Source organism: Natator depressus, chromosome 7, assembly GCF_965152275.1.
Source record: "Natator depressus isolate rNatDep1 chromosome 7, rNatDep2.hap1, whole genome shotgun sequence".
Lineage (NCBI taxonomy): Eukaryota > Metazoa > Chordata > Testudines > Cheloniidae > Natator > Natator depressus.
This window is the reverse complement of record NC_134240.1, coordinates 42,688,947-42,713,439: the sequence shown is the minus strand read 5'-3', so window position 1 is coordinate 42,713,439 and position 24,493 is coordinate 42,688,947. Positions and strand designations below refer to the sequence as shown.

Genomic DNA, 24,493 nt, shown 5'->3' with positions numbered 1-24,493 from the left:
CAGGTCCTGGAGCGCTATTAACTGTTGCCATGGAGACGCAACCGAGCGTCGCGGAGGCCGCAGCGGAGCCGGGCGGTGGATTGTGGCTGGGGCTGGCTTTGGTGTCCTACGGGGGACTGGGGTCGGCCCGCTGAGGCCGGTGCAATTCTTCAGGCGCTTAGCAAGGACAGCTCCCCGCCGGAGGCTCACGGGAGATGGGGCGGAGTAAGGCCGCGGTGCTTCCGGCCAGCTCAGCGTCTACCTTCCGATCTCGGACCCGCTCCGCCGCCGCCGGAGTGTCGACGCGGGCCAGCCGGTCCGGTAGGGAGGCTGCCGCCCGTGAGACCTCACCTACCTCCTCTTCCAAGGCTGGTGCAGCTGCCTCCACCTCACGGGCCGAGGCCGGCTCTGGCTCTCAGGACGCGCCTGAAGCCTCCCCTTCGCAGGCTGGGAGCGTTTCCGAGGCCTGCGCTTCGCAGGGCGGGGCGGGCAATTCCGAGGAGAACAGCGAGACCGGGGAGGCAGCCGGCGAGGTGACTTCCGTCGCTGGCATCATGCTGGACGTATTCGGCTCCATCCCCACCCAGATGGTAAGGGGGGTCCCCAACCCCACAGGGAGCACCGCGGGCTGGGTAATAGAACCAAGCGGGCCAGTGCTCCGGGGGCCGCCTTGCGCTGGACGCATCAGTCTCCCTCTCCTGGGGTTGGTGCTGCCTAGCTCGGTTTCCATACCCAGCGCAAGGGCACAGCAGGGTCAGGGGTGGAGTGAGGACAGGGCCTGTGGCAGAGCCAGGGGTTGAGCAGTGAGCACCCCCTGGCATGTTGGAAAGTTGGCACCTGTAGCTCCAGCCCCAGAGTCAGTGTCAATACAAGGAGCCACAGGTTGGCCACCCCTGCTCTAAGCAGAGAGCTGGGCATTCTAGTACTGGCTCTGCTATAGAGTGCATGAGACTGTCAGCAAGCGAACCCATTTCCCAGTTTTATAAAATGAGAAATATTGAATCAACATGAGGTGATTCTTTGCAAAGGGCTATAAAAATGCAAAGTGTGACTTTATAGAAAAGTGCATAAAAGCACAATACATTAAACTTTTTTCTGTAATTTTAAAGGCAACCTCCTTCTTACTAACTGATGTGACTTTGGCCTTCTGTGCAGATGTCCCTAACTCTTAATGACAGTCCAAAGTATGCAGTTTCCTGCTTCTTCGTGGTGTTATCAGTGGAGGTATAGAGACACTAGGCTGGGAATTAAGATTTTTACAGCATAAAACCAAGATTTCTTTAAAGAATACATAAGAAAACATTCTTATCTTAAGCATCTGTTGTATTCCACAGCACTCACTACAAAGTCCGGGCAGTCATATGTACAAGCTCTGTCTTTGTGCTACTTGATCATGACAGACACTGCAAGAATTGTTTACTTGTTGGTGTAGGTGGTTGGGTAATTATAATTATAACCATTTTTTTGCCCACAGGACTACAAGGGTCAAAAACTAGCAGAACAGATTTTTCAAGGGATCATTCTTGTTTCTGCGGTAAGTATAATAGAGCCATGGTTAAAGTTGTTTGACATCCTTTAAAAATAAACTTATTAGGGCCTGAAATCTTCTTGGATTTTTGAAGCTTGAAGCAAATCAGCAAGACTGTCTTTGAGACTTTAAACTAGTGGCTTGGGGGGAAAAAAAAAAAGTTACACTTAATCTATGACGTTCAAAATACAATTAAAAAGGAGTAGACAAGTACTACTTTTCTTTTTACAGATACAGGGTAACACGGCTGCTACTCTGAAACCTGTCAAAATATAATTAGTTAGATTGCAGTGATATTAGAGGATCGGTTATTTTTGGATTCCGGTTTAATTCAATGTCATATTCCTTAATCCTGAAGTGACAGCATAATTTAGTCGACTAAGCACAGGGCAAGAAGCCAGGAACTCACAAGTTCTAATTGTAGCTCTGACTCTGTTCTACATGGCCTTGGGTCAAGTCACTTAACCTGTCTGCCTCACTTTTCATAGAAGTTGGAGTGTTTGCAACCTTCTTTATAAATGCTATTGAAAAGTCTTAATAGTTAAATACTCAAAGTGTTTCAGTATGATACCTTCACTATATTCTATGATGGGGGGAAAAAAAGACATTAAGAGAACATTAAGGTTGCAAGGTCAAGCACTCAAGTAAAAAGATGCCAGAATTAAGGCTTCTTTCACACTCCAAATTTTTCCAGAAAAATGTAACAGCTGTGAGTTTCATACACTGCAGGACTCCCATCTGCTAGTTAATGTTGTAACCACTGAAACTGTTGTACTGCAGGTCTGACAGCTGTTACAAGCTACATACTACATTGGTTAGAACTAGGGCTGTCAAGCGGTTAAAAAAATGAACCACGATTAAAAAAAATTATTGCAATTAATCACACTATTAAACAATAATAAAATACTATTGACATTTTTGGATGTTTTCTAAATTTTAAAATATTTATTTCATTAACACACAACATAAAGTGTACAGCATTCACTATTACAAATTTGTGCTATAAAAAATAGTATTTTTCAATTCACCTCATACACTTAATACAATCTCTTTATCATGAAACTTACAAATGTAGAATTATGTACAAAAAAACTTGCATTCAAAAATAAAACAATGTAAAATGTTAGTCTACAAGTCCACTCAGTCCTACTTCTTGTTCAGTCAAGCACTCAAAACGTGTTTGTTTACATTTATGGGAGATAATGCTGCCCACTTCTTGTTTACTATGTCACCTGAAAGTGAGAACAGGTGTTCACAGGGCACTGTTGTAGCTGGCGTCGCAAGATATTTAAGGGCCAGATGTGTTAAAGATTCGTATGTCCCTTCATGCTTCAACAACCATTCTATAGGACATGCGTCCATGCTAATAAGGGGTTCTGCTCGAGAAGGATCCAAAGCAGTGCAGACCAACGCATGTTCACTTTAATCATCTGAGTCAGATGCCACCAGCAGAAGGCTGAATTTCTTTTTTTGTGGTTCGGGTTCTGTAGTTTCCACATTGGACTGTTGCTCTTTTAAGACTTCTGAAAGCATGTTCCACACCTTGTCCCGCTCAGATTTTGGAAGGCACTTCAGATTCTTCAACCTTGGGTTGAGTGTTGTAGCTATCTTTTAGAAATCTCACATTGGTACCTTCTTTGCGTTTTGTCAAATCTGCAGTGAAAGTGTTCTTAAAACGAACAATATGTGCTGGGTCATCATCCGAGACTGCTATAACATGAAATATATGGCAGAATGCAGGTAAAACAGAGCAGGAGATATACTGTTCTCCCCCCAAGGACTTCAGTCACAAATTTAACACATTTTTTAATGAGCATCATCAGCATGGAAGCATGTCCTCTGGAATGGTACCCGAAGCATGAAGGGGCATACGAATGTTTAGCATGTCTGGCATGTAAATACCTTGCAATGCCGGCTACCACTTTCAGGTGACGTAGTAAATAAGAAGTGGGCGGCGGCATCTCTCGTAAATGTAAACAAACTTGTTTGTCTTAATGATTGGCTGAACAAGTAGTAGGACTGAGTGGACTTGTAGACTCAAGTTTCACATTTTTATTTTTGAGTGCAGTTACATAACAAAATCTACATTTGTAAGTTGCACTTTCACAAGAGATTGTATGAGGTGAATTGAAAAATATTTATCCTTTTACAGTGGAAATATTTGTAATAAAAATAGTGAGCATTGTACACTTTGTGTTCGGTGTTGTAATTGAAATCAATGTAGAAAAACATCCAAAAATATTTAATACATTTCAATTTGTATTGTTTAACAGTGCAATTAAAACCAATTATTTTTTTAATCACAATTAATTTTTTCAGTTAATCGCATGAGTTAACTGTGATTAATCGACAGCCGTAGTTAGAAACACTATAGCATAGAATTTCTGGGGGTCATACAACTACCACCACATTCACTGACTTCCTGTGTGACCTGCCTCAGTTTTTTTTCCCCGCCCTGTAAAAGGGGAATAATTCTGAACTCCCACATGAGTTGTGGCTATGCCTAAAGTTTTTAAAGCACTTTGAGGCCCTCTGAGAGAAGGGGCCATTAAGTACATAGTATATTATTTAGAAATCATTCTTAAAGTAAAGGTATAACCAAAATATAGATTGAAAAATATATAAGTAGCTCAGAAAACTCCAGTTATGGAGTCAGGAAATTCATGTTGAGGTTCCAAAAACAACTTCACCTGTCTGTTCTATCCAGAGGCCATATACGCACCCTCCATATCTTCCCTTCTAGTAAAAGCTACAGAACTTCAATAACAAAAGCAAAAACAGTTCATAATAGACAGACCAGCTTAGTGTCCAGTATAAACTGCAAGCTCAAACCTGCAGTAATTAATTTTCATTGAACATAGTGCTGTTGTACCTCTCCTACATTTTATTTATCTAGTCTCACATGAAGCCAAGTACACCTTCTCCATAATAATTACACTAATTCATTATAAAAGCCATTCCTTATCCTCTATATTTAAGAGAAATATTTACTCATGTCCTGTTCCGCTTATGCCTATTCATTAGAAAAATAGCTCCACATAAAAATTGTACTTCAGATTTTACCATACATCTAATTTTACTGTTATATTTGTGAAGTTAGTCAGTTGACAAAGACTATTCATATATAACAACTTAGTCCAACTATCCCAACACTGACCTCAAACTACAGATACACATTGGGTGTGTGTCAAACTAAGATTAAGGATTATGTTGGAATTATTGTAAATTTCCCAACTTGTTAACATTTAGTGGTTTTGTAACTTATGTAACTGATTTTCCCTGTTTATGGGATATTTTTCAGAATTAACTCAATCATTTTTGTTCTGGGAATGCCCATTAGATTTTTATTTTATTAAAATTGGTATTGCTTCTTCTAGGTAATTGGTTTTATCTGTGGCTACATTGCTGAACAGTTCGGTTGGACTGTCTATATAGTTATGGCTGGGTTTGCTTTATCGTGCCTGGTAAGACAAAATTAATTACTAAATTACTACATGATTACTAACAATACTAATGAGTTTCCAAAACTAAGTTGCGTGTTCATCAAGTGCTGTTTTTACCTGAAACAGAATGCTTAAATACAGGTCGTCTGGTATTGACTAGATGAGCATAATACAAACAGATGCAATAGAAACTTTACATTATGCACCAATGCACTTTCATTCTGACCTCTGTTCTTCTAGTCCTGTACCTCCACTTAGCTTAGCCAATGTACCTTGTTTCTTATAGTCCAGTTCTGGTCCTAAGAGACTGATGTAAACAAACAGGGACTCCAGTATAGAAAACTTCTGATTTAGTGGCTTAGCTCACCAATAGATGTTCTCTTCAATCCTTCATCTTAAGTGATATTTTGATAATAAATCAGACCTTGTTCAGCTGATACTGCAAGTCCACATAATGAAGGTTGTGTAGTAGTAGAAGTACTAATTATATGTTAGACTCAGCTGGCGTTAGTGAGTTATATAATTAAACTTTTCCTTCCTTTTAAGCTAACACTCCCTCCATGGCCTATGTACCGCCGCAATCCTCTGAAATGGCTACCCGTCCAAGAGTCGGGAACAGAAGATAAGAAGCCAGCAGAGAGAAAACTGAAAAGGCATACTAAAAGTTGAAGAACATGAACCCTCATGATGTAACATTGGAGAATTTTGCTTCATTAAAGGTTTCTATGATATTCCCAGTGTGAGACACCTTCTTTTCTTAATACTTTAGAGATTACTTGCTACTGTTAGTATACCACAATCCAACTCAAGGAACACAATTTGGGGTTGAGGAAAAACATGCAGATTACCTCTGGCTAGAAAGCAAAATGGGAAGTAAAAAGTAAATGGGTTTAAATTATAAATGCATTTCAGGGTGCATTTAGACACGTTCTATCTTCTTGTAAGCTCTGCAGTTTAGTATTTCACTTGTAAGTAATGTTGCCTGTAAACTAATCAGTATATTTAAGAAAACTGAGGAAATAGCTTGAGTTAAAATACTGGTATCAGTAAAAAACATTTCAGCTGAAGTATCTGTGGTGCATTTAACAAAGGTGTTTAGTGTAAAATAACCAGCTGACTTAGATATGTGTATTGCATTTGCAAGTTCGTGGCTGCTCAAAATTTTCGAAGTATATTAAGGATGAAAATTTAAGTATACGTATTACATAGAATTCAGGGACAAGTTTTGATTCCTGTGTAAAACTGGAGAAGGTGAGGGGAATTAAGTCTTTCTGGTCCTTGTGAGTGAATTGCCGTCTCCCTTTTTATGGAGAATCAGTCCTTTTTAATGTGATGTGAATGTATGTGTGTACATAAGTAAAATATGCCTACATCTAGTATCTGTATTGTGGCAAGAATGAGGTAATGTGAACTAGGCCTTTAGGAAGACTTTACCTAAGAATTTCAGTTGCAGCAAAGCTAACAGAGTTGTAAATAGGGCAGATATAGATAATTAACTGTTGATTGGTGGTAAGGAGAAAGTTTCAAATCATGAAGACATGAGTTTTATTCATGAATTCAAGCAATTTTAGTTGGAGTCACATAGAAATGAAGCATAACACTGAGACAAGTCCTTCTAAGATTTTTTTTCTGTTACTGAAACACAGCAACTTTACTTTATAAGTGACTAAATTCCTTAGCCTAAAAAACTATCACTTTGATTAAGAGATTACTTTGTTCTACATGCAGCAACTGTGTAATGGTGCAGAGTGGAATTGCTACACTACAGAATGGCTTAGGAGAGGAAATGAATACCAACACAACAGAAACTGGTGGGGCTACTTACTTAGCAAAATGTAAATATCCAAATTGGAATCTAGTCAGGGTGCTGCCTCTTCTCTTGCGATCTTTAGTGAGCACTCTAGATGTTCAAATCATCTTCTGTACCAACACTCCAGTCTTTGATTATTAAAAGTGATTTTGCTCCTCATAGCTTGAAGGTCAACTATAAACCAGACATGCCCAGAACAGCGGGAGATGCAGCAGCTGCAGTGGATGTGGAGAACAACTGAGTTGAACCTCCTACCATTTTGTGAAATCACCTAGTCTAGTGCACTTTTATTCTGCAGCATTTCTCTACGTGAGCTATTCTGTAGGATAAAATATTTACTAAGAATATTAAGGAAACTGGATGTTTTGCAGACTTACTGAATATGGTTTTATTTTACAAAATTCAGATATCCTTGACTTAATTATCCCTTTAAAAAAAATCAAAGATTTACAAACCTTCAGAACACATTCTGTCAACATTAGAACATAAAGTATACAAAATAAACTTACTATAAGACAAGTTGACAAATGAAATGGTAAATTGGTCTATTTAATGTATTTGAATGTACCTAGTCTTTCTTTAATCATTATTCCATTCCTAAAAGGAATTAGTATGTGCATTTGTTTTGGTTGGAGAAAATAAAATTCTAATCTAAACCTTGAACATGATCTCTAAAGATGCCCAAGGGCTCAGAGTAAGGAGTTTGTCCATCTTTTTATTGTATTTTAAACAGTTTAAATTTTAAGCCATTTGTAGAAACTGCAGTGAGTTTTTGCAGCTACAGAAATCACAATCAGCTCTCCATGCCAAACGGAGCTTTAGGTCTTAACTTCAGTACATTATAATTCTAATAATCCCACATTATAGCCTTAGCAAATGTTCCCAGTCACTTGGTAGTATAGTAAGACGCAGTATGACTGAAACCTACTGAAAAAAATTAGAACTAAATCTTGTATTAGTTTACATACAGAATGTAGTACGTCCTTTCTAGAAACAATTTCATATCCATAAAACATTCAGTGAGAGACCAAAAGGCAAGTAGTATAAAGTAAAAATCCAAATTAATATCAAATTTTTCTCCTGTAGAGAAAGTACCGTATATACTTGATCATAAGCCGGTTCGTTTATAAGCCGACCTCTTTCCCCACCCCAAGATGGCTAAGTAAAAATGGAAAATTTTTATGACCCATTCATAAGTCGACCCTATAATTCAGGGGCCAACAAACTTTGGCTCCCACGCTATCAGGATAAGCCGCTGGCAGGCCGAGACGGTTTGTTTTCCTTAAGTAAATAAAGTGTCCTGGCATGCCAGCTGCTTACCCTGACAGGCCGGGACAGCAACTGGTGGGGAAATTTTTTTTGGGGGGGGGGGGGGGGGGAAGCTGGGGGTCAGGGGAGTAACCCCTGTGACCACCCCCCACATGACCCCACCCTAGCCCAGGACCCCTACACCCCATCCCATCCCTTCCCACCTTATCTGGGGAGAGCCAGGGGATGTTGTCTCTGGCCCAGCCGCAGCCTGCTCCGGGAGGCCAGACCGGGCAGCACGGCCACAGCCTGCCAGCCCTGGAACTGCAGCTGCTTCAGAGGCTGGGGGGAGGGCCTGAAGCAGAGAGATTCTGGCCCCGCCTCTTCCCTTCTGGCTGTGCTGCCTCTCCTTGCTCCCTCTGTTGTGGGGGAGGGGCTGTCCCCCACCTCTCCCTCTCTATACCCATTCATAAGCTGACCCCCCTTTTCTGATGCTTTCCTTTTTTACTAAAAAAAAAATTTGGCTTATGAACGAGTATTACGGTAATAGTCTTTCACATTTTAATATAAAAACATTACTAGTACTAATGCTGTATCAAAGATGCGCGGCTGTGCACAGGCACATAAGCATTCCACTCTATCAAGACCAGTTTACCTCTTTACCCGGATATGAAAAATCCATGGGTAAATACAAGTACCACAAAATTAGTCTATACAGAATATGGAGATAATTCAATCTATCAGACAACCTCTAAAACTAGGTCCTTGCTGCCTTTCTGCAACAGCTCTAAGAGAAGAAAGGTCCAGTTAAGTCACCTGGTCAAAACTTAACATTTTCTTCAAGAAACTTCAGATGGCGAGCCTTTACACTGTAATTTGTGTACTTCTCTCTCATGTGCTCCCGTAAGTGCAACTATTAAGCATAAAAGAAATAGTCAGCTGTTTTTTAATCAGAGACATGAATGCTGCTACTTGATAGACTTACATTGAAGATACCAAAGCACCTTTAAATAAAAATGTCACATGAAAAGTTTGACCAATCAAAAGGGGGAGCTACTAACATTTAAACACAATCATAGTGTTGTCTCAAATAAAGAGCATATTCCAAAGTGCCATAGTTTGAAAGGAATTCCAGAATTAAAAGGTGTGAAATTTAAAACAACTGGAATTTTTGATTAAACTTGTCTGTATAATAATTTGTAGCCAAGGTCTACATTAAATAGGAAGATGAAAAAATGGTTACTCACCTTCTCGTAACTGTTGTTCTTCAAGATATGTTGTTCATGTCCATTCCACTCAGGTGTGTGTGTGCCGCATGCACGCCGGCTGGAAAATTTTTCCCTTAGTGTCCGTAGAGTCGGCCTGGGCGCCCCCGGAATCATGCCTTCATGGCGCCCAATATAGGGCCCTGCCGACCTGCGACGCCCTTAGTTCCTTCTTGCTGGCTACTCTGACAGAGGGGTAGGAGGGTGAGTATTGGAATTGACATGAACACCACATCTCGAAGAACAGTTATGAGAAGGTGAGTAACCATTTTTTCTTCTTTGAGTGCTTGTTCATGTCCATTCCAATCAGGTGACTCACAAGCCTAAGTTCAGAAGGTGGGGTCAGTGTCTTCCACTGATTGGAGCACTGCTTGTCTGAAGGCCGCATCTTCTCTGGCCTGCTGGGTAATCGCACAGTGTGTGGGGAAAGTGTGTATGGAGGACCACGTTGTTGCTCTGCAGATTTCCTGGGTGGGAACCTGCGCCAGGAATGCCACTGAGGAGGCCTAAGCCCTGGTGGAGTGCGCGGTGACTGAAGGAGCGGGCACATTTGCCAAGTTGTAGCACTCCCAAATGCATGACATGATCCATGACGAGATATGTTGAGAGGAGACAAAGACTTTCATTCTGTCCGCCACCACCACGAATAACTGGATGGACCATCGGAATGGTTTCATTCTCTCGATGTAGAAGGCTAGCGCTCTGCGGACAGCCAATGAGTGAAGCCTTAGCTCCCTGGCACTGGAGTGTGGCTTAGCGTAGAATACAGGGAGGAAAATGTCCTGGTTGATGTAAAATTGGAAAAGCTGGGTGAGGCCTGAGTTGAACCTTGTCCTTAGGGAATACAGTGTAAGGGGGTTCTGATGTTAGGGCCCTGAGCTCAGACACCCTCCTAGCTGAGGTTATCGCTACTAGAAATGCCACCTTGTATGAGAGAGAGAGCAGGGAGCATATCGCCCAGGGCTCAAATGATGATCCTGTAAGCCTGGAAAGGACCAGATTGAGGTCCCAAGCCGGGACAGGCTGCCGGACCTGTGGGTATAGCCTACTGAGACCTTTAAGGAAACAGCTGACCATCGGATTTGCAAAGACTGAACAGCCCTCTGCACCTGGGTGGAAGGTGGAGATGGCGGCCAAGTGAACCCTTATTGACCACATGGACAGCCCCTGCTGAAGATAGTCCAGTATAAGCGGCACCGAGGCAAGCGTTGGGGACGGGAGGTGCTGCTCTGACCAGATTGAAAAATCTCATCCACTTGGCAAGGTAGGCAGCTCCTATGGAAGGTTTTCTGCTGCCAAGAAGAACTTGTCTGACTTGATCAGAGCAGGAGAGCGCCACTGCATTCAGCCATGGAGCTTCCACTCTGTGAGGTGGAGTGACTCAAGGTTTGGATGTTGGAGGTATTATTAGGTCTGGGAAGAGTGGCAGGGTGACCGGGGTCTCCAGGAGCGATGAGTACCAGTGCTGGCAGGTCCAGGCTGGAGCTATCAATATCACCACAGCTCAGTCCCTGCGAATCTTAAGGAGCACCTTGTGAAAGAGAGGGAAAGGTGGGAACGCGTCCGTGATGGAGCCCGGACTGTGACTCAGGAAGGAGCAGAATCGCTGACACTTCCTGTTGCGTTGTGCAGGGAACAAGGTCTATTTGGGGAAAGCCCCACCAACGGAAAATTGATTTCATGTCCGGGCAAAGGGACCACTCGTGGCTGTGAAACAACCTGCTGAGATGGTCCACCAGCTCATTCTGTATTCCAGGGAGGTACGATGCTTGCAGGTGTATTGAGTGCTCTACACAGAGGTCCCACAGCAGGAGGGCTTCTCCTGGCACAGGGGAGAGGTGCGTGCACCCCCCTGTTTGTTGATATAAAACACTGCCGTGGTGTTGTCTGTCAGGACTGATACACATCTCCCTGCTAAGTGGGGTCTGAAAGTCTGCCATGGCAGGCACACCACTCTCTGACATTGATGTGGAGAGCGAGATCTGCCTGAGACCAAAGGCCTTGTGTTCTGAGATCTCCCATATGTGCCCCCCAGCCCAAGTCTGACACATCTGTCACTAACGAGAGTGATGGCTGAGGGATGGTGAAGGGGACCCCTGCACCTACTACCTGTGGGTCGAGCCACCACAGGAGGGAGTCGAGTACCGGGCAAGGCAGGGTTATAATCCTGTCCGGACTGGCCAATACGCTGATGCCAGCCACTACTGAAGTGGTCGAAGTCTGAGTCTGGCATGCTGTACTACGTAGGTACAAGCCACCATGTGTCCCAGAAGCGTCAGGCAATTCCTTGCTCTAGTGATGGGGAACTGCCTGAGACCCCATACGATGTCGTCCAGGGACCAAAACCTGGCTTCTGGGAGGTATGCCATGGCTTGTGTCGAGTCCAGCACTGCCCCTATAAACTATCCTCTGAACAGGGGACAGCGTTGATTTCCCTTCGTTTAGGAGGAGACCCAGTTCACCAAATGTCATTCTTAGGAAGCTGACCTGTGCCTCCACTTGAGACCTCGAGTGGCCCTTGATCAGCCAGTCATCGAGGTGCAGGAACACCTGTACCTTCCGCTTGCACAGGAATGCCGCCACGACTGCCATGCACTTGGCGAACGCTCAAGGAGCAACTGACAGGCCAAAAGGAAGGACTGTGAAATGATAGTGGTTGTTGTTCACCACAAACCTGAGGTATTTTTCGTGGGACGGAATTATTGCTATGTGAAAGTATGCGTCCTTCAAGTCGAGGGCAGTATACCAGTCTCCTAGATCCAATTAGGGGATAATGGAGGCCAAAGAGACCATGCGGAACTTGAGCTTCTTCTGGAACTTGTTGAGTTCTCTCAGGTCTAGGATGGGCTTTCAGTATTAGGAAATACCGGGAGTAGAAACCCTTGCCCCTTTGCTCCTGAGGAACCTCTTCCACTGCCCCTAGAGAGAGGAGCAAGTGCATCTCCTGAATAAGGATTTGCTCGTGAGAGGGGTCCCTGAAGGAGGACAGGAAAGGGGGTTGGAAGGGCACAGAATTAGATGGAGTATCCTCTCTCTACCCTGCAGAGTACCCAGTGGTCCGAAGTGATACGTTACCATGCACGGTAGACAGGGGATAGTTGGGATGAAAAGGTAAGTCGGGGTAGATCCAGTTCTTGTACTGGTGCACTGTCCTTGACCACACCCTCAAAAGGCAGGTCTGGTGCTGGGAGGTGGGTTGGGCTGGGCTGGCCAGAGCCCTAGCTGGAGGACGGGTGCTGTCTTCTCCTGCCGCTCCTATTCCTCCTCCGAGGAGCATCCTGCTGGTTCTGTGATTGGTAGAACCATGAAGGAAGCTGCAGCTGGAAGTGCCTGCGCTGAGTGGTGCGAGTGTGGAGGCCCAAGGAGCTGAAGGTGGTCCTTGAGTCCTTTAGACTGGAGTCTTTCATCCGTTTTTATCGGAAAATAGGGCCGAACCCTCGAAGGGGAGGTCCTGGAAGGTTTGTTGGACCTCATAGGGGAGACCAGAGACCTGCAACCAGGGACTCCTCCTCATTGCAACCCCTGTGGCCACTGAGCAGGAGGCTGCATCTGCCGCGTCCAATGCGGCCTGTAGGGAAGCTTGGGAAATCAGTTTTCCTTCCACCACCAGTGCCGAGAACTCTGCACGAGAGTCCTGCAGCAGCAGCTCAGCAAAAACTTGGCCATCGCGCCGCAGGTGTTCTGCAAGTATCTGCTAACGATGACCTGCTGTTTGGTATGCGGGACAGTAGAGTGGACCTTCCTCCCAAAAAGGTCTAGTTTTTTAGCGTCCCTATTTTTAGGGGAGGGGCCTTGGTAGCCCTGGCGCTCACGCTGGTTCACTGCATCAACCACCAGGGAATAGGCAGGTGGGTGGGTATATAGGTGCTCATATCCCTTTGAAGGGACAAAGTACCGCCTCTCATTTCTCTTGGCCGTAGGGGACAGAGATGCGGGGGTCTGCCACAAGGTCTTTGTGGTCTCAGTAATAGTCTTTATTAATGACAAGGCAATACGAGAGGGTCTGGAGGAGGCGAGGATGTCAACCATCAGGTCAGCGTCCTCTACCACCTGGATGCCTAGGTTCTGGGCCACCTGTCGCAGAAGCTGTTGCAGGACCCTGTTGTCCTCCAAGGCCGGGGCCATCTATGTCCCCACCATGGTTTCGTCTGGGGAGGATGAGGAGGAAAGTCCTGGCAATGGGCCCTGCTCACTCCCCTCAGCACCAGGGAATCACGCGGCACCTGGTACTGCTGTGCTGCCAGGTCCATAGCCTGTGGTGCCGGGGCCGTTGGAACTAAGATCATTGGCGCCGATGCTGGCAGTGCCGAGATTGCCAATGCCAGTGATGCCACTGTTGGAAGAGTCTGTGCCGATGCTGCAGGCAAAGGTAGAGGTGTTGGTAGTGCCTCTGCCAACGGTGTTTGTGGAGGGACGCCAAAGACACCGATGCGGACCTGGACCTTGACCCTTGGATTTGGCCCTGGCTCTGACGATTCGCCCAGGGTGTCCAGAAGAGCCACTCAGCCTCCTGTACCCCGGGGGAGGAGGGGAGGAGTTGATGAGACCCTAGGAGTCGGAGGAGGCGAGGTGACATTGCCCAAATTGGATCTCCCTGCCGCAGGCTCCTTGGGCTTGGATGGGGGAGAGCGACCCCTCTCCAGCCTTTTCTTTTCGTGGGGCACCGGGGACTGAGACTGCTGCTTGACAGAAGACTGTCCGTGGGCAGAGCCGTGACTCCTTGGGGTCCTTCCTCGGGACTGGCTTGTGCACCGTCGGTGCCGGAGCACTGCGCACTGATGAGGAGGTGCTGGGCGTGGGTTCTGCTGATCCTGGGTCAGATTGCGGTCTGAGTGCTGCCTCCATTAGAAGGATCTTGAGTCTTTGATCTCGGTCCTTCAAGGTCCTAGGGCAGAACCCTTTGCAAATTCTGCACTTCTCCTTCTGGTGACTCTCCCCAAGGCACCGCAGACAGGAAGAGTGCGGGTCGCTCTTAGGCATAAACTTTCCACAGTCTTCATAGAGCTTGAACCCCTGGGGACCGAGTCATACCCCAGAACCGGGGAAGCATTGTTGGGGGGAACCCCCAAAAGAAAACTTAATAGTTCATAGTTCTAGTAGCTCTTAACTGACTGATTGCTAACACTAGAAGCTATAAACATGAAGAGTGGACACTGCCCAAACACGCTTGTAAAGCAAGAGCAACAGTTTGTTCCAGCTAGTCGTCACTAGCAGCGAGAAGGAACTAAGGAGGTGGTGGGTTAGTAGGGCCCTAAATTGGGCGCCATGAGGCGCAACTCCAGGGGGCACCCAGGCCAACCCTACAGATGCTGCTAAGGGAAAAATCTTCCAGCTGGTGTGCACGTGGCGTGCACATACCCGATTGGAATTGACATGCACAAGCACTCAAAGAAGAAGGATCAGTTTCTGCCTTTGGATACATGTTCAAATACACATGCACAACTTCCAGTGAAGGCAGAAGACAGAATTTGGCCATTCAAAGTTGAATGCATAATGAAGATATGCTAATAGATTAATGTTAAAGTAGTCAAATCTCTTGTACCTTTTCCAAATTGGAAGATAAGGGTATATGGCATTGCTATCAACTTCCAAGTAGGATCAAAGAATTCAAGGCTGCTCCCCTTCTTACATTCTGAATCAATTACATTGTATAACATGGTAATTTGTGTAGTGAATATACATGAGTATGATACTGATTCTGCAAACAATTAAGCATGTGCTTAAGTCTTTGCAGGATCAGAGCCTATATCATTATATCAGATCAGTTTCTCAAGATATAAAAATAAAAACAATGCTCATTTAACCTTTGTGTGGAAGAAAAAAGAAGCAAATACAATTGATTACAATATGTAGGAAAGACACTCACCTCTCTCTTCAGTTCATCATCTTCCTCCATGATGTCATACACTTTCTCTAGAAGTTTCACTCCCAGCCCTTGCACCACATCAGACCTCAGAATTTCAACCATTCTTCTGATCTTTTCAGGACCAGATAAAACATCTAAAAAAATAATAAAATTAACTATTTTTGCACTGACAATATTAACAGTCACCTTATATGTACTAGAAGTACTTAGAGTGGTTGGTACCAGCAAAAGCCTGGAAGGTGGTTTAGGATTGTGGAATAGGCACCTCAACTGGATGTCTCTGATCAGCAGAAATACAATTAAATAGGTCAGTCATCTGAAGGTGACTACTGGGTCTCTATGCAGGTGCAAGGTTCATACAGATTCAGTTTGCAAAATCAGGTCTTGGAGGGCTCAGGGTGTCAGACTCAGACAGACATCACTGTATGAGTGTATACTCTAATCATGTCTGGAAGGTTCTTTGTAATCATAATGGTAGAAATATTTTTTAAAAATTAAGTTGATGTTCTGAAAAACAATTGTGTGGCAAAAGGTGGATTCTACAACAAATTTCACAGCCATACAATGTAGAGAACCCTGATATAGAGGTAAAAAAACACTTCAATCACTTTACATTTGAAAAACAAAATGAATGTAAAAGTTCGTAAGTATTGTATTTATATATAGGACAGAATAGCACGGGCAGCAGTACAGTCTTCCAGCAGTGTGCCTCATTGACCTTTCACGCCTTCATTTCTCTGCTTAAACTGCAAACAAGGGATCCCACTTATGAATGTAGTTTTATGATAATGGAAGGTCTACACTAGGAACAAAACAGAAAGTGTCAAAACTTTAATTTTGGATGATTTCAGTGTCCAAAGTAATATGGCTCCCACAACTGACACAGGCTGGATTTAAGCCAATGATTCAAGGTTGAAAGATATAACCTATTAGCACCCTAAATCCCCTTTCTGCATTAACATGTGAAAGAAAAGGACTTGATAAACCAGAAGAGATTGCAATTTAAGAAAAATTAAATGTGGGGGGAGGGATAGCTCAGTGGTTTGAGCATTGGCCTGCTAAACCCAGGATTGTGAGTTCAATCCTTGAGGGGGCCATTTAGGGATCTGGGGCAAAAACTGGGGATTGGTCCTGCTTTGAGCAGGAGATTGGACTAGATGACCTCCTGAGGTCCCTTCCAACCCTGATATTCTATGATTCTATGAAAATTTAAGCCACTGTACCAGCACCTTCAAATTGGTTATAGATTTCCAGTACCAGTAACAGCAGCTGTAAAATACCTGAGCAGATCACCATACTATTATAAATTTTAAAGTGCAGCTATGTGAGAAAAACTGACCATGTAAAAAGGCACTTCACTGACCAAAATTTGCTCCCTGTACACTCATAGAGTCATGTCCACTGACTATAGAGACAAAAGCTTTCAGTACATTTTACTCCTGTTATCTTTGCAGAACCGCCATAACTATGGGAGAGTTATCTTGATTCAATTCTGCTTTCTCAATCACCAGAAGAGAATTAACTAGAATCCTTGTTACTTACAACACATGAGCCAGGAAGAACAGTTTGAGACTTTCAGATTCCAAGCTGATTTTTTTTTCCATCCATCTTTTGACTTGCAAACTGAGCTCAAGCTCTGGGACTCTGCAAGGGGCGGGGTAGGGCGGGGGGGGGCGCAATGATCCCAGAATCTGGGGTCCAGTCCAAGCCAGAATATCTACACCGCAATTTTTAGCCCTGCAAAACTACCCCAGGTCAGCTGACCTGGGCCAACCACAGCCATATCACAGGTGTTTTATTCCAGTGCACAGGTACTCTGAAAGTCAAAAACAAACCTTAAGATGACATTTTTAGAGTAGCATTTCAGAATATGACCACTCTTGTGAAGGCTGAATTGCAAACGATGATTTACTTGCATTTATTGTTGCAAAATTAGAGAACCACTTGCAGCTGCAAAATAAGGCCCAGTCAGGGTTCCCTCCCCACTCTGAACTCTAGGGTACAAATGTGGGGACCCGCATGAAAGACCCCTAAGCTTATTTCTACCAGCTTAGGTTAAAAACTTCGCCAAGGCACAAATCCTTCCTTGTCCTTGGATGGGTACTGCTGCCACCACCAAGTGAGTTAGACAAAGATTCAGGAAAAGGACCACTTGGAATTCCTATTCCCCCAAAATACCTTCCCTCCCCCCAAGCCCTACACTCCCTTCCTGGGAAGGCTTGAGAATAATATACCAACCAAATAGCTAAACCAGATTCTTAAAAAACAGAACATTTATAATAAAGAAAAAAAAGTAAAAGAAGCACCTCTGTAAAATCAGGATGGAAGGTAACTTTACAGGGTAATCAGACTCAAAACACAAAGGATTCCCCTCTCGGCAAAACTTTAAAGTTACAAAAAACAGGGATAAACCTCTCTCTTAGCACAGGGAAAATTCACAAGTGCAAAACAAAAGATAATCTAACGCGCCTTGCCTTATTTACTTACTCTTTTTGCAATACTGAGACTCGTTTTAGGATGATTTTAGGAGAAAGTCTTAAAACCTGATGCTTCTCTGCTTCCCCAGAGAACACACCAACAAAGACCACAAACAAAGCCCCCGCCTCCCAGATTTGAAAGTATCTTCTTTCCCCATTGGTCCTTTTGGTCAGGTGCCAACCAGATTATTTCTTAATCCCCTACAGGTAAGGCGGAATTCTAGGGTACCCTTAGCTGTATGGTTATGACAGGCCCCAATTCTGTGATGGGATTTCTGCAAGTGACTCCTGCATCTGCACAAAGCTCCAGGTTTTTAAGATGCTGAGTTGAGTCCCATTTAAAGATTAAGCCTTAAAGGTGATCTGCAAAGCTTTACAGCAACTAAATTATTTGGAAGTTTTAAAGTTGTATTTTAAGATATTGAAATCTACAATTTTAGATCTTAAATGGTTATTTAAAACCTCCATAGTGTGGGTCACATATTACTAGATTACCTCGTGAACCACCTTCTCTTTTATTCACAATTACATGGAGCACCTCCCCTCCAACTGTCAAGCAAACAACATCCCTGTAGCAACTACAGCAATTACTTAAATGGAAAAGGGATATTAAAAATGTAATTAATTTTTAGCTGCTTTCATGTGTAACAGAAGAAAGGAGAACAGCCCCATCTAACCAGCCAGCTTCCTGTGCACTGCCAGCAAGTGCTCTGCAAACCACTGGTGGTCCATAGACCACAGTTTATAACCACTATTTTAAAGCATTAACAGAGCTACAGACCTGAAGGAAATTCTTCAAATTTGAATTTCTCTGGTTCATTAGATACTTTTCCATGTAGGATGAGAGTGTCTCTGTATTTCCTATGAAGCTTGAACTCTGATGCAGGGGTTAGGATTGAAGGGTGTTCACAGTTCTCTTTAGAATCCATTTTCAGTGTCTGAGTCATTAACTGTACCAAATCATTCATTTCATTTGTATTGCTTTTTCTAGAAAAGGGGGGGAAAAAAATCTAATTCAATGCCAATCTCCATTTTGCAGTCAATGTGGACTTTCCATAATCTTGTGATCTAAGTAGGCCTTGTTATGTAGTCTGTGTTAAATTCTTGTTGCTATGCAGATCCATTGGTTGTGGTAGTAATGCAACAAGGCATAGGAGCTTTTAGCATCATTTCATCTAACCTTTGCACTGAGCAAGTCTTAGCAACAAAGTTTAAGAACCTAGCCAGCCACCAACATCCAATCTACATTAGCATTACCACCACTGGAAGTACAATGGAGGAAGATTTTAACAAAGACACCAAATGTAGACAAGATCCTAGATAAATACTTCAACTGAGCCCACAATGTCAGGAAAACCATGTTAACAACTTTCCAAGTAATAGTTCTCAATGCTTCCTGACACATTAGTTCCTCTCCTTGATGGTGGAAAATTAATTTCCTGGAAAGCATTCATGACAGCACTTGGAGGCACAGCAGCCACACACAAAGAAGTTAAACACAGTAGATAAAAGAAGTGTATGTCACAAAAGAGCAACGAACAAAAGATATCTGATTCTTTTACTGTGTAGCTCTTCATAACCCCACTATGCATCATCCTTAGAAACACATTTCTACACACAGTTTTCCACACCAAGTTAAAGCACAATAAGGTACTTATTTGCAGTGTCAGTGACTACTGAATGTCTGTATGCAAGTAAGAAAACACTTACCCTTCCTTGGAATCTCCATCTGACTTATCTGTGGAGCTTGTGGAAGAGCTTAGCTCATCATCAGACAGACAACAGATTTTTTTTTTTTCCTGTTATAGATAAAAAAAATTTTTTTTTTGTAGAATTAGGCATTTTATTGAATCAGTAGTTTGTACTATAAGCACTGATTCTTTGAAGTATGTGACAAAATAAGCTTCAACAAGAACATTTTTACAATTTAACTTTATAAGTAAATACAAGGGGCTTTTAAGCATTAAGTCCAAGAGTCAAAACAAGCTAGTTAAAGCACATACACCATCATATACTCATTTAACTAGCATTAAACCTCACCTGTTCTGTTTCAACCTACACTGAATGCTTTGCCAAGTGTGTTACAGAGTCGGACAATTTGTGCTATGTTTAGTCTGGGACCACGTGTAATTCCACTGGCAAGTTCATGATAGAAAGGTAAAGCAGGTGTCATTTGATTTTTAAAAATCTACAGAATCATAATTTCAGTGGTGTCACCGCCTGTGGCATGGTGGGGGGGATTCACCCCCTCCCACCCCACTGTCTCCCAGCCACAGGTCCTCCAGTTGGTAGAAATTTTGATAGTACACTGTTGTTGGAAATTGGTCGAGCTGGGTATTATTCAAAATCCCTTTCTCCCACTAATACAATGGTACCAAACACGACAAACCTAGAACAATTATGCAGATACATATTAGAGAAAATATTTAAAATCAACATTTTAAAAATTATACTTTACGACAGGCATATCAAACACGCAGCCCTCACAAAGTTAAACTGTGGCCCTTGACTGGCTACTGTGTTACCAATTAATGCTCAGAACATGATACCCCCTATTAATTTTTTAAAATGTTAGATTACTATAAATGGAAGGAGCGCTTCAAGTTGATTTGCTATCACTGGCAAAAAAAGGGGGTTTACTCGTATTGATCATCAGCTTTGTTTATTATGCCAGAATAGTTGTAATGAGGCATTGTTTAAGATGTCAGCGTTCAGCTAGAAATTACTGGAATCCACCCATGAATGGTATGCATACAGTTAAGTATCATTAATTACAATCCCAAAGTAATTATTACAAAATCCTTGTTTCTACTTTGGTCTTGATCATTTTTAGGCATCAATGGGGAGACAAAGAGTACCAACTAGCAGCTGAATCTTTGGAGAATACCACCATGGAGGATGCAGTTAAACGCTTGGTGGTGTTGCCAGTTCCCTTCTGTGCACTTAGTTCAGATGAAGGCCTAGGACACGAAAACAAAATACAGAAAGTCCTGGGGGGGAGGGCGGGGGAGAAAGGTAGATGGTGGTCATAAGACAGCATCCAAATGCTCTTTCCTGGATTTTCCTGACAACTCCAGAACATTTAAGCATGGCTGGGATGGACTTCCCCAGAAACAACCAAGCTGCATCTAAACTCATTAGGTGCTGTTATATGCCAAGAAGGGACAATTTTAAAGCTACAGGATGAGCTTATGGCAACCCATTTGCATATGACAGACCAGAGCTCATTAATATCATGACTAAAATCAGTCTTCAGCGATGAGATAGCTAAAGATGTCAGTCCAATGGATACTTTGGGTCATGACTTTTATGAAGCCTTCAAAAATAGCCAAAGAATTATCCAAGGCTCCATTAATCTATGGGCTCCAATCAAGAAGAACAGACTAAAGCTGTGCTCAAATGCAAAGAAGAGAGGCAGAGTGAAGACGGCAGAGACTATTCCAGAGCTAACCACAGGGTCATTGTTCGCTCATCTCCTGGTTATGTCCAGATCTCAGCATATTGTTGATTTACATGAGTGTTTGGGAAAGTACTCTAAAAGTACAATCGATATTTGAATGTGACGGAACAATGCATGTATGTCAGGTGAAAAGCAAACTAATGCGCATCTTGCATAGTCTTCCTAAAACAGGACCTACGGACAATATGACCACCAGTACCTTATGTCAGCAGACCCCTTTCAGTATAACAATCATAGATGGAATGGCTGAGGTACATACTCTTGAAAAACCAGAAACTTAACACTTGCTGAGATTTGGCTGAACACTTCATTATGAGGCCAAAGACTAAATATTAGACCTATGATGAAGTCCACCTTGTGTTTGACATATACACAGAGGAATCAATTAAAAACATTACCAGAAAGAAGTGGCTCCATGGCACTGCACCCATCCGATACCACAGTGGTTCTCAAACTGTGGGTAGGGACCCCAAAGTGGGTCGTGACTCCATTTTAATGGGGTCACCAGAGCTGGCTTAGACTTGCTGGGGCCAAAGCCCAAGCCCGAGGGCTTCAGCCCTGTGCAGCAGGGCTCAGGTTACAGGCCTCCTGCCTGGGGCTGAAGCCCTTGGGCTTTGGCCATGCCGGCCGGGGAAGGTGGGGCTTTGGCTTTGCCCGCCTCCTGGGTGGCGGGACTGGGCAGGCTCAGACTTCGATCCCCCCCCTGCTGGGGTGCTGTCATAATTTTTGTTGTCAGAAGGGGGTCACGGTGCAAGAAGTTTGAGAACCCCTGCGATACAAAAATCATTGACTCCATGAACATCGCCAATGTCATAATGAAGAAGCCACTGTCTCATACTCACATGAAGTATGAGTTAACCACGTACCCTACAGAAAGAACACTCATGCGAAGAACTGCTGAAAGACTTTCATCATCATATGGTATAATGAAGCTGCTGCCTCACACTGTTCAGTGGAGTTTCTTCTTAGTTACCATAAGGAAGCTAACACTAAAATTATCTTGCATACCATCAATGCCATGGGGAGAGGTGCTACTGAAATGTGCATTTTGGCATTAGAACAGATGTCCCAGTGCTCTCCGAGAGACACTACCCAAAACTTCCTCAAGATTCTGCTGGGGAACAGAATTGTTTTATATCCCACAGAGATGTGTTCCTAACACTTGGACCATGAAAAGCCACGGCACAGCAAGATTTCCATGTCCTTTCAGGATATGACACTACCAGATTTGGTTCAGCCTCCGAAGACTCTCTCCTCACTCTGAAGGTCCTTGGAACGGCTGATACAGTCACTGATGAGGTCATAAATGCACTGGAGACATTCATAGGCCAAGTTTACCATTTGAAGACCAAACATTATGACACTTTCAGAGCTACATTGGTGGCTGTTTTCCAAGAAACACACAGAGAAAAAATGCCATTGACATGGTGTGCATTTATGCCTCCTACCAAGAGGGCAAATTATCAAGCAATGGAGTGGTTCCAAGATGTTCAAGCACACCCAAACCTACATTCCCCTGTTGGGCATGGACGAATCTTGGAAGATGGACTGATCACAGCAGTTCTGTGAAATACCATGTGATCCTGAATCATTCAGCTAATCAAATGCTTGTGTGCAAAAACCAGATGCTCACCACCCTGCAAATGTTTGGCCAGCAGCCTGCCTTGTACAGAGATGTGCCAATGTGGCACAGAAGACAGTCAGCGTGACAGTGGGTCATTGGTGCTCTAGACAGAGAGGACGCTGATGACGACGACTTCAATGAATAGATGTTTTCAGTCCTACATGTCAAGGCTAACTTCCCTAGGATCAACAAAGGTCAATGTCTTTTTAATTAAGCAATGCATCCCTGTGTTAAAGTATAATTTTAAAAAAGTTGATTCTTAAATATTTTCTCAAATATATATCTACTTAATTGTTCTAGGTTTGTCGTGCTTGTTACCACTGTGTTTGTGGGAGAAAGGGCTTTTGAATGATATCCAACTCAACCCACTTCCAATGACACTATACTATCAACATTTCCACCCACCAGAGAACCTGGACCAGGAAGCCGGGGGAGGGAGTAGAGAGTACCTCTGCCATAGTGCAAAGGGTGACACCACTGAAATTGACTTTGTAGATTTTTATTAATCAACTGACACCTCCAGTCACAATAAAAATTGCCCCACCTGGACCTCTGGGTAAGCACCAGCATTGTATATTGCTAACCGCCTTTATGTGCATTGGAAAGTATCTTGGGAAGGGTTGAAGGTGTGACTGTGGAGTAAAAAATTCCTTTGCAGGTTACAAAGGCCGAAGAGGGAGAAAGGGAGAAAGAAACAGGATAACTCGATGATCCAGCCAGGCCCGAAGATAAGGAACAAAACTGCCACCCAAGGCCAGCGCACACAAACAAGCTCTCTGCTGCCAAACAGCCAGAAGCCTGTATCCCAGCCCCAGCCAGCCGTGAGAAAAGAGAAGTGAGCCAGACAGAACTGAAGGGGTTGCAAAACTAATAAGATTGTGAAGGCCAGTGAATGGGAACACAACAATCTCGCGACCCTGAAACCAGTGTGTTTTGGGGAAGCTAAGGAAGCTGCGGAAGGCTGCTTTGGACTGATACAAAGAGCACGGAGGATGGGGGTCCCTGGACGAAATGCCCCCAGAAGAACCCAGGGCTTAAAACCCTCCCGAGAGCTGAAGCAAGTCGGAGATTTACAGCAGACCCTAAACGACCTGTGCACAGGGCAGAACTCTCGTCTACCCTTCCCCCTCTTCTTACGTTACACCCAGGTTTGGCCAGCCTTGGGTTGTGCATGTGTAAGTATAAAAGTGGATTAGGGCTTGGACACTAATGCTTTCTTCCTCCCTCTGAATGACATGGGGTGCACCCAACACTCACCGCTGTTATTTGGTTAATAAAGCTTTAAACTTAAGTCACTTGTTATGCTCCTTCATCACCTCCCTAAAAATCCTGCAGCCTCAGTCTGATCACCTGAAGCCCCAGGCAGATTGATAACATAAATCTGTCACACTCCCTTACTTCTCCATCACTAACTTGCCCATGGAATGAGATTTTTCTACATTACGCTCATTATGTTGGTCAACTCTCAGTTAATGACTTACTAATGACTACAGTATTTTAAAGAAACATTGTTCTTAGACTACAACGTATCAGTCTTTGTAAAAATAAATTGTAAATTTATAAATACTTTAAAATCTATTTTTCTATTTACTCTCCAATGTCCCCAAAAATTTTCCATGGTGCTTCAAACCACTCTCCATTTGGCCCTCTCAAATTTTGTGTGTTCAATCCTGAGGACAGCATGCAAAAAACTGCACATCACTAGCATATAATAAATATAATTTGTATGTACTAAAATGTCCTTGATTTGTGTGCACAGATGGGGTTTGTGTTGCATGTAGATGTTATTTGCA

The 24,493-nt window shown here is 43.5% G+C and overlaps 2 protein-coding genes across 15 annotated transcripts in view; one reads left to right on the top strand and one right to left on the bottom strand.

Moving 5' to 3' along the window:
* The first annotated feature begins 75 nt into the window (after positions 1-75).
* Positions 76-5,681, top strand: SPCS1 (signal peptidase complex subunit 1). The gene is made up of 4 exons (XM_074958261.1): positions 76-569; positions 1,454-1,513; positions 4,885-4,971; positions 5,497-5,681. Exons 1-4 carry the CDS (start codon positions 195-197, stop codon positions 5,617-5,619), a joined length of 645 nt encoding a protein of 214 aa, XP_074814362.1. The 5' UTR covers positions 76-194; the 3' UTR covers positions 5,620-5,681.
* Positions 5,682-6,579: 898 nt separating this feature from the next.
* NEK4 (NIMA related kinase 4) overlaps positions 6,580-24,493 on the bottom strand; it is a 41,675-nt gene continuing 23,761 nt past the window's right edge. For 6 of the 14 annotated variants that reach the window (XM_074958252.1, XM_074958257.1, XM_074958249.1 and 3 more), the window contains 4 exons: positions 19,327-19,415; positions 18,398-18,603; positions 15,140-15,273; positions 8,232-8,921 (listed from right to left, as the gene is read on the bottom strand). In XM_074958252.1, coding sequence (XP_074814353.1) covers positions 8,829-8,921; positions 15,140-15,273; positions 18,398-18,603; positions 19,327-19,415 — 522 coding nt within the window. In that variant the 3' untranslated portion in view covers positions 8,232-8,828. Of the gene's footprint in view, positions 6,976-8,231; positions 8,922-9,255; positions 9,459-15,139; positions 15,274-18,397; positions 18,604-19,326; positions 19,416-24,493 lie in introns of those variants that run through there. The other 8 variants (XR_012640242.1, XR_012640243.1, XM_074958251.1 and 5 more) reach the window with 8 other exon arrangements.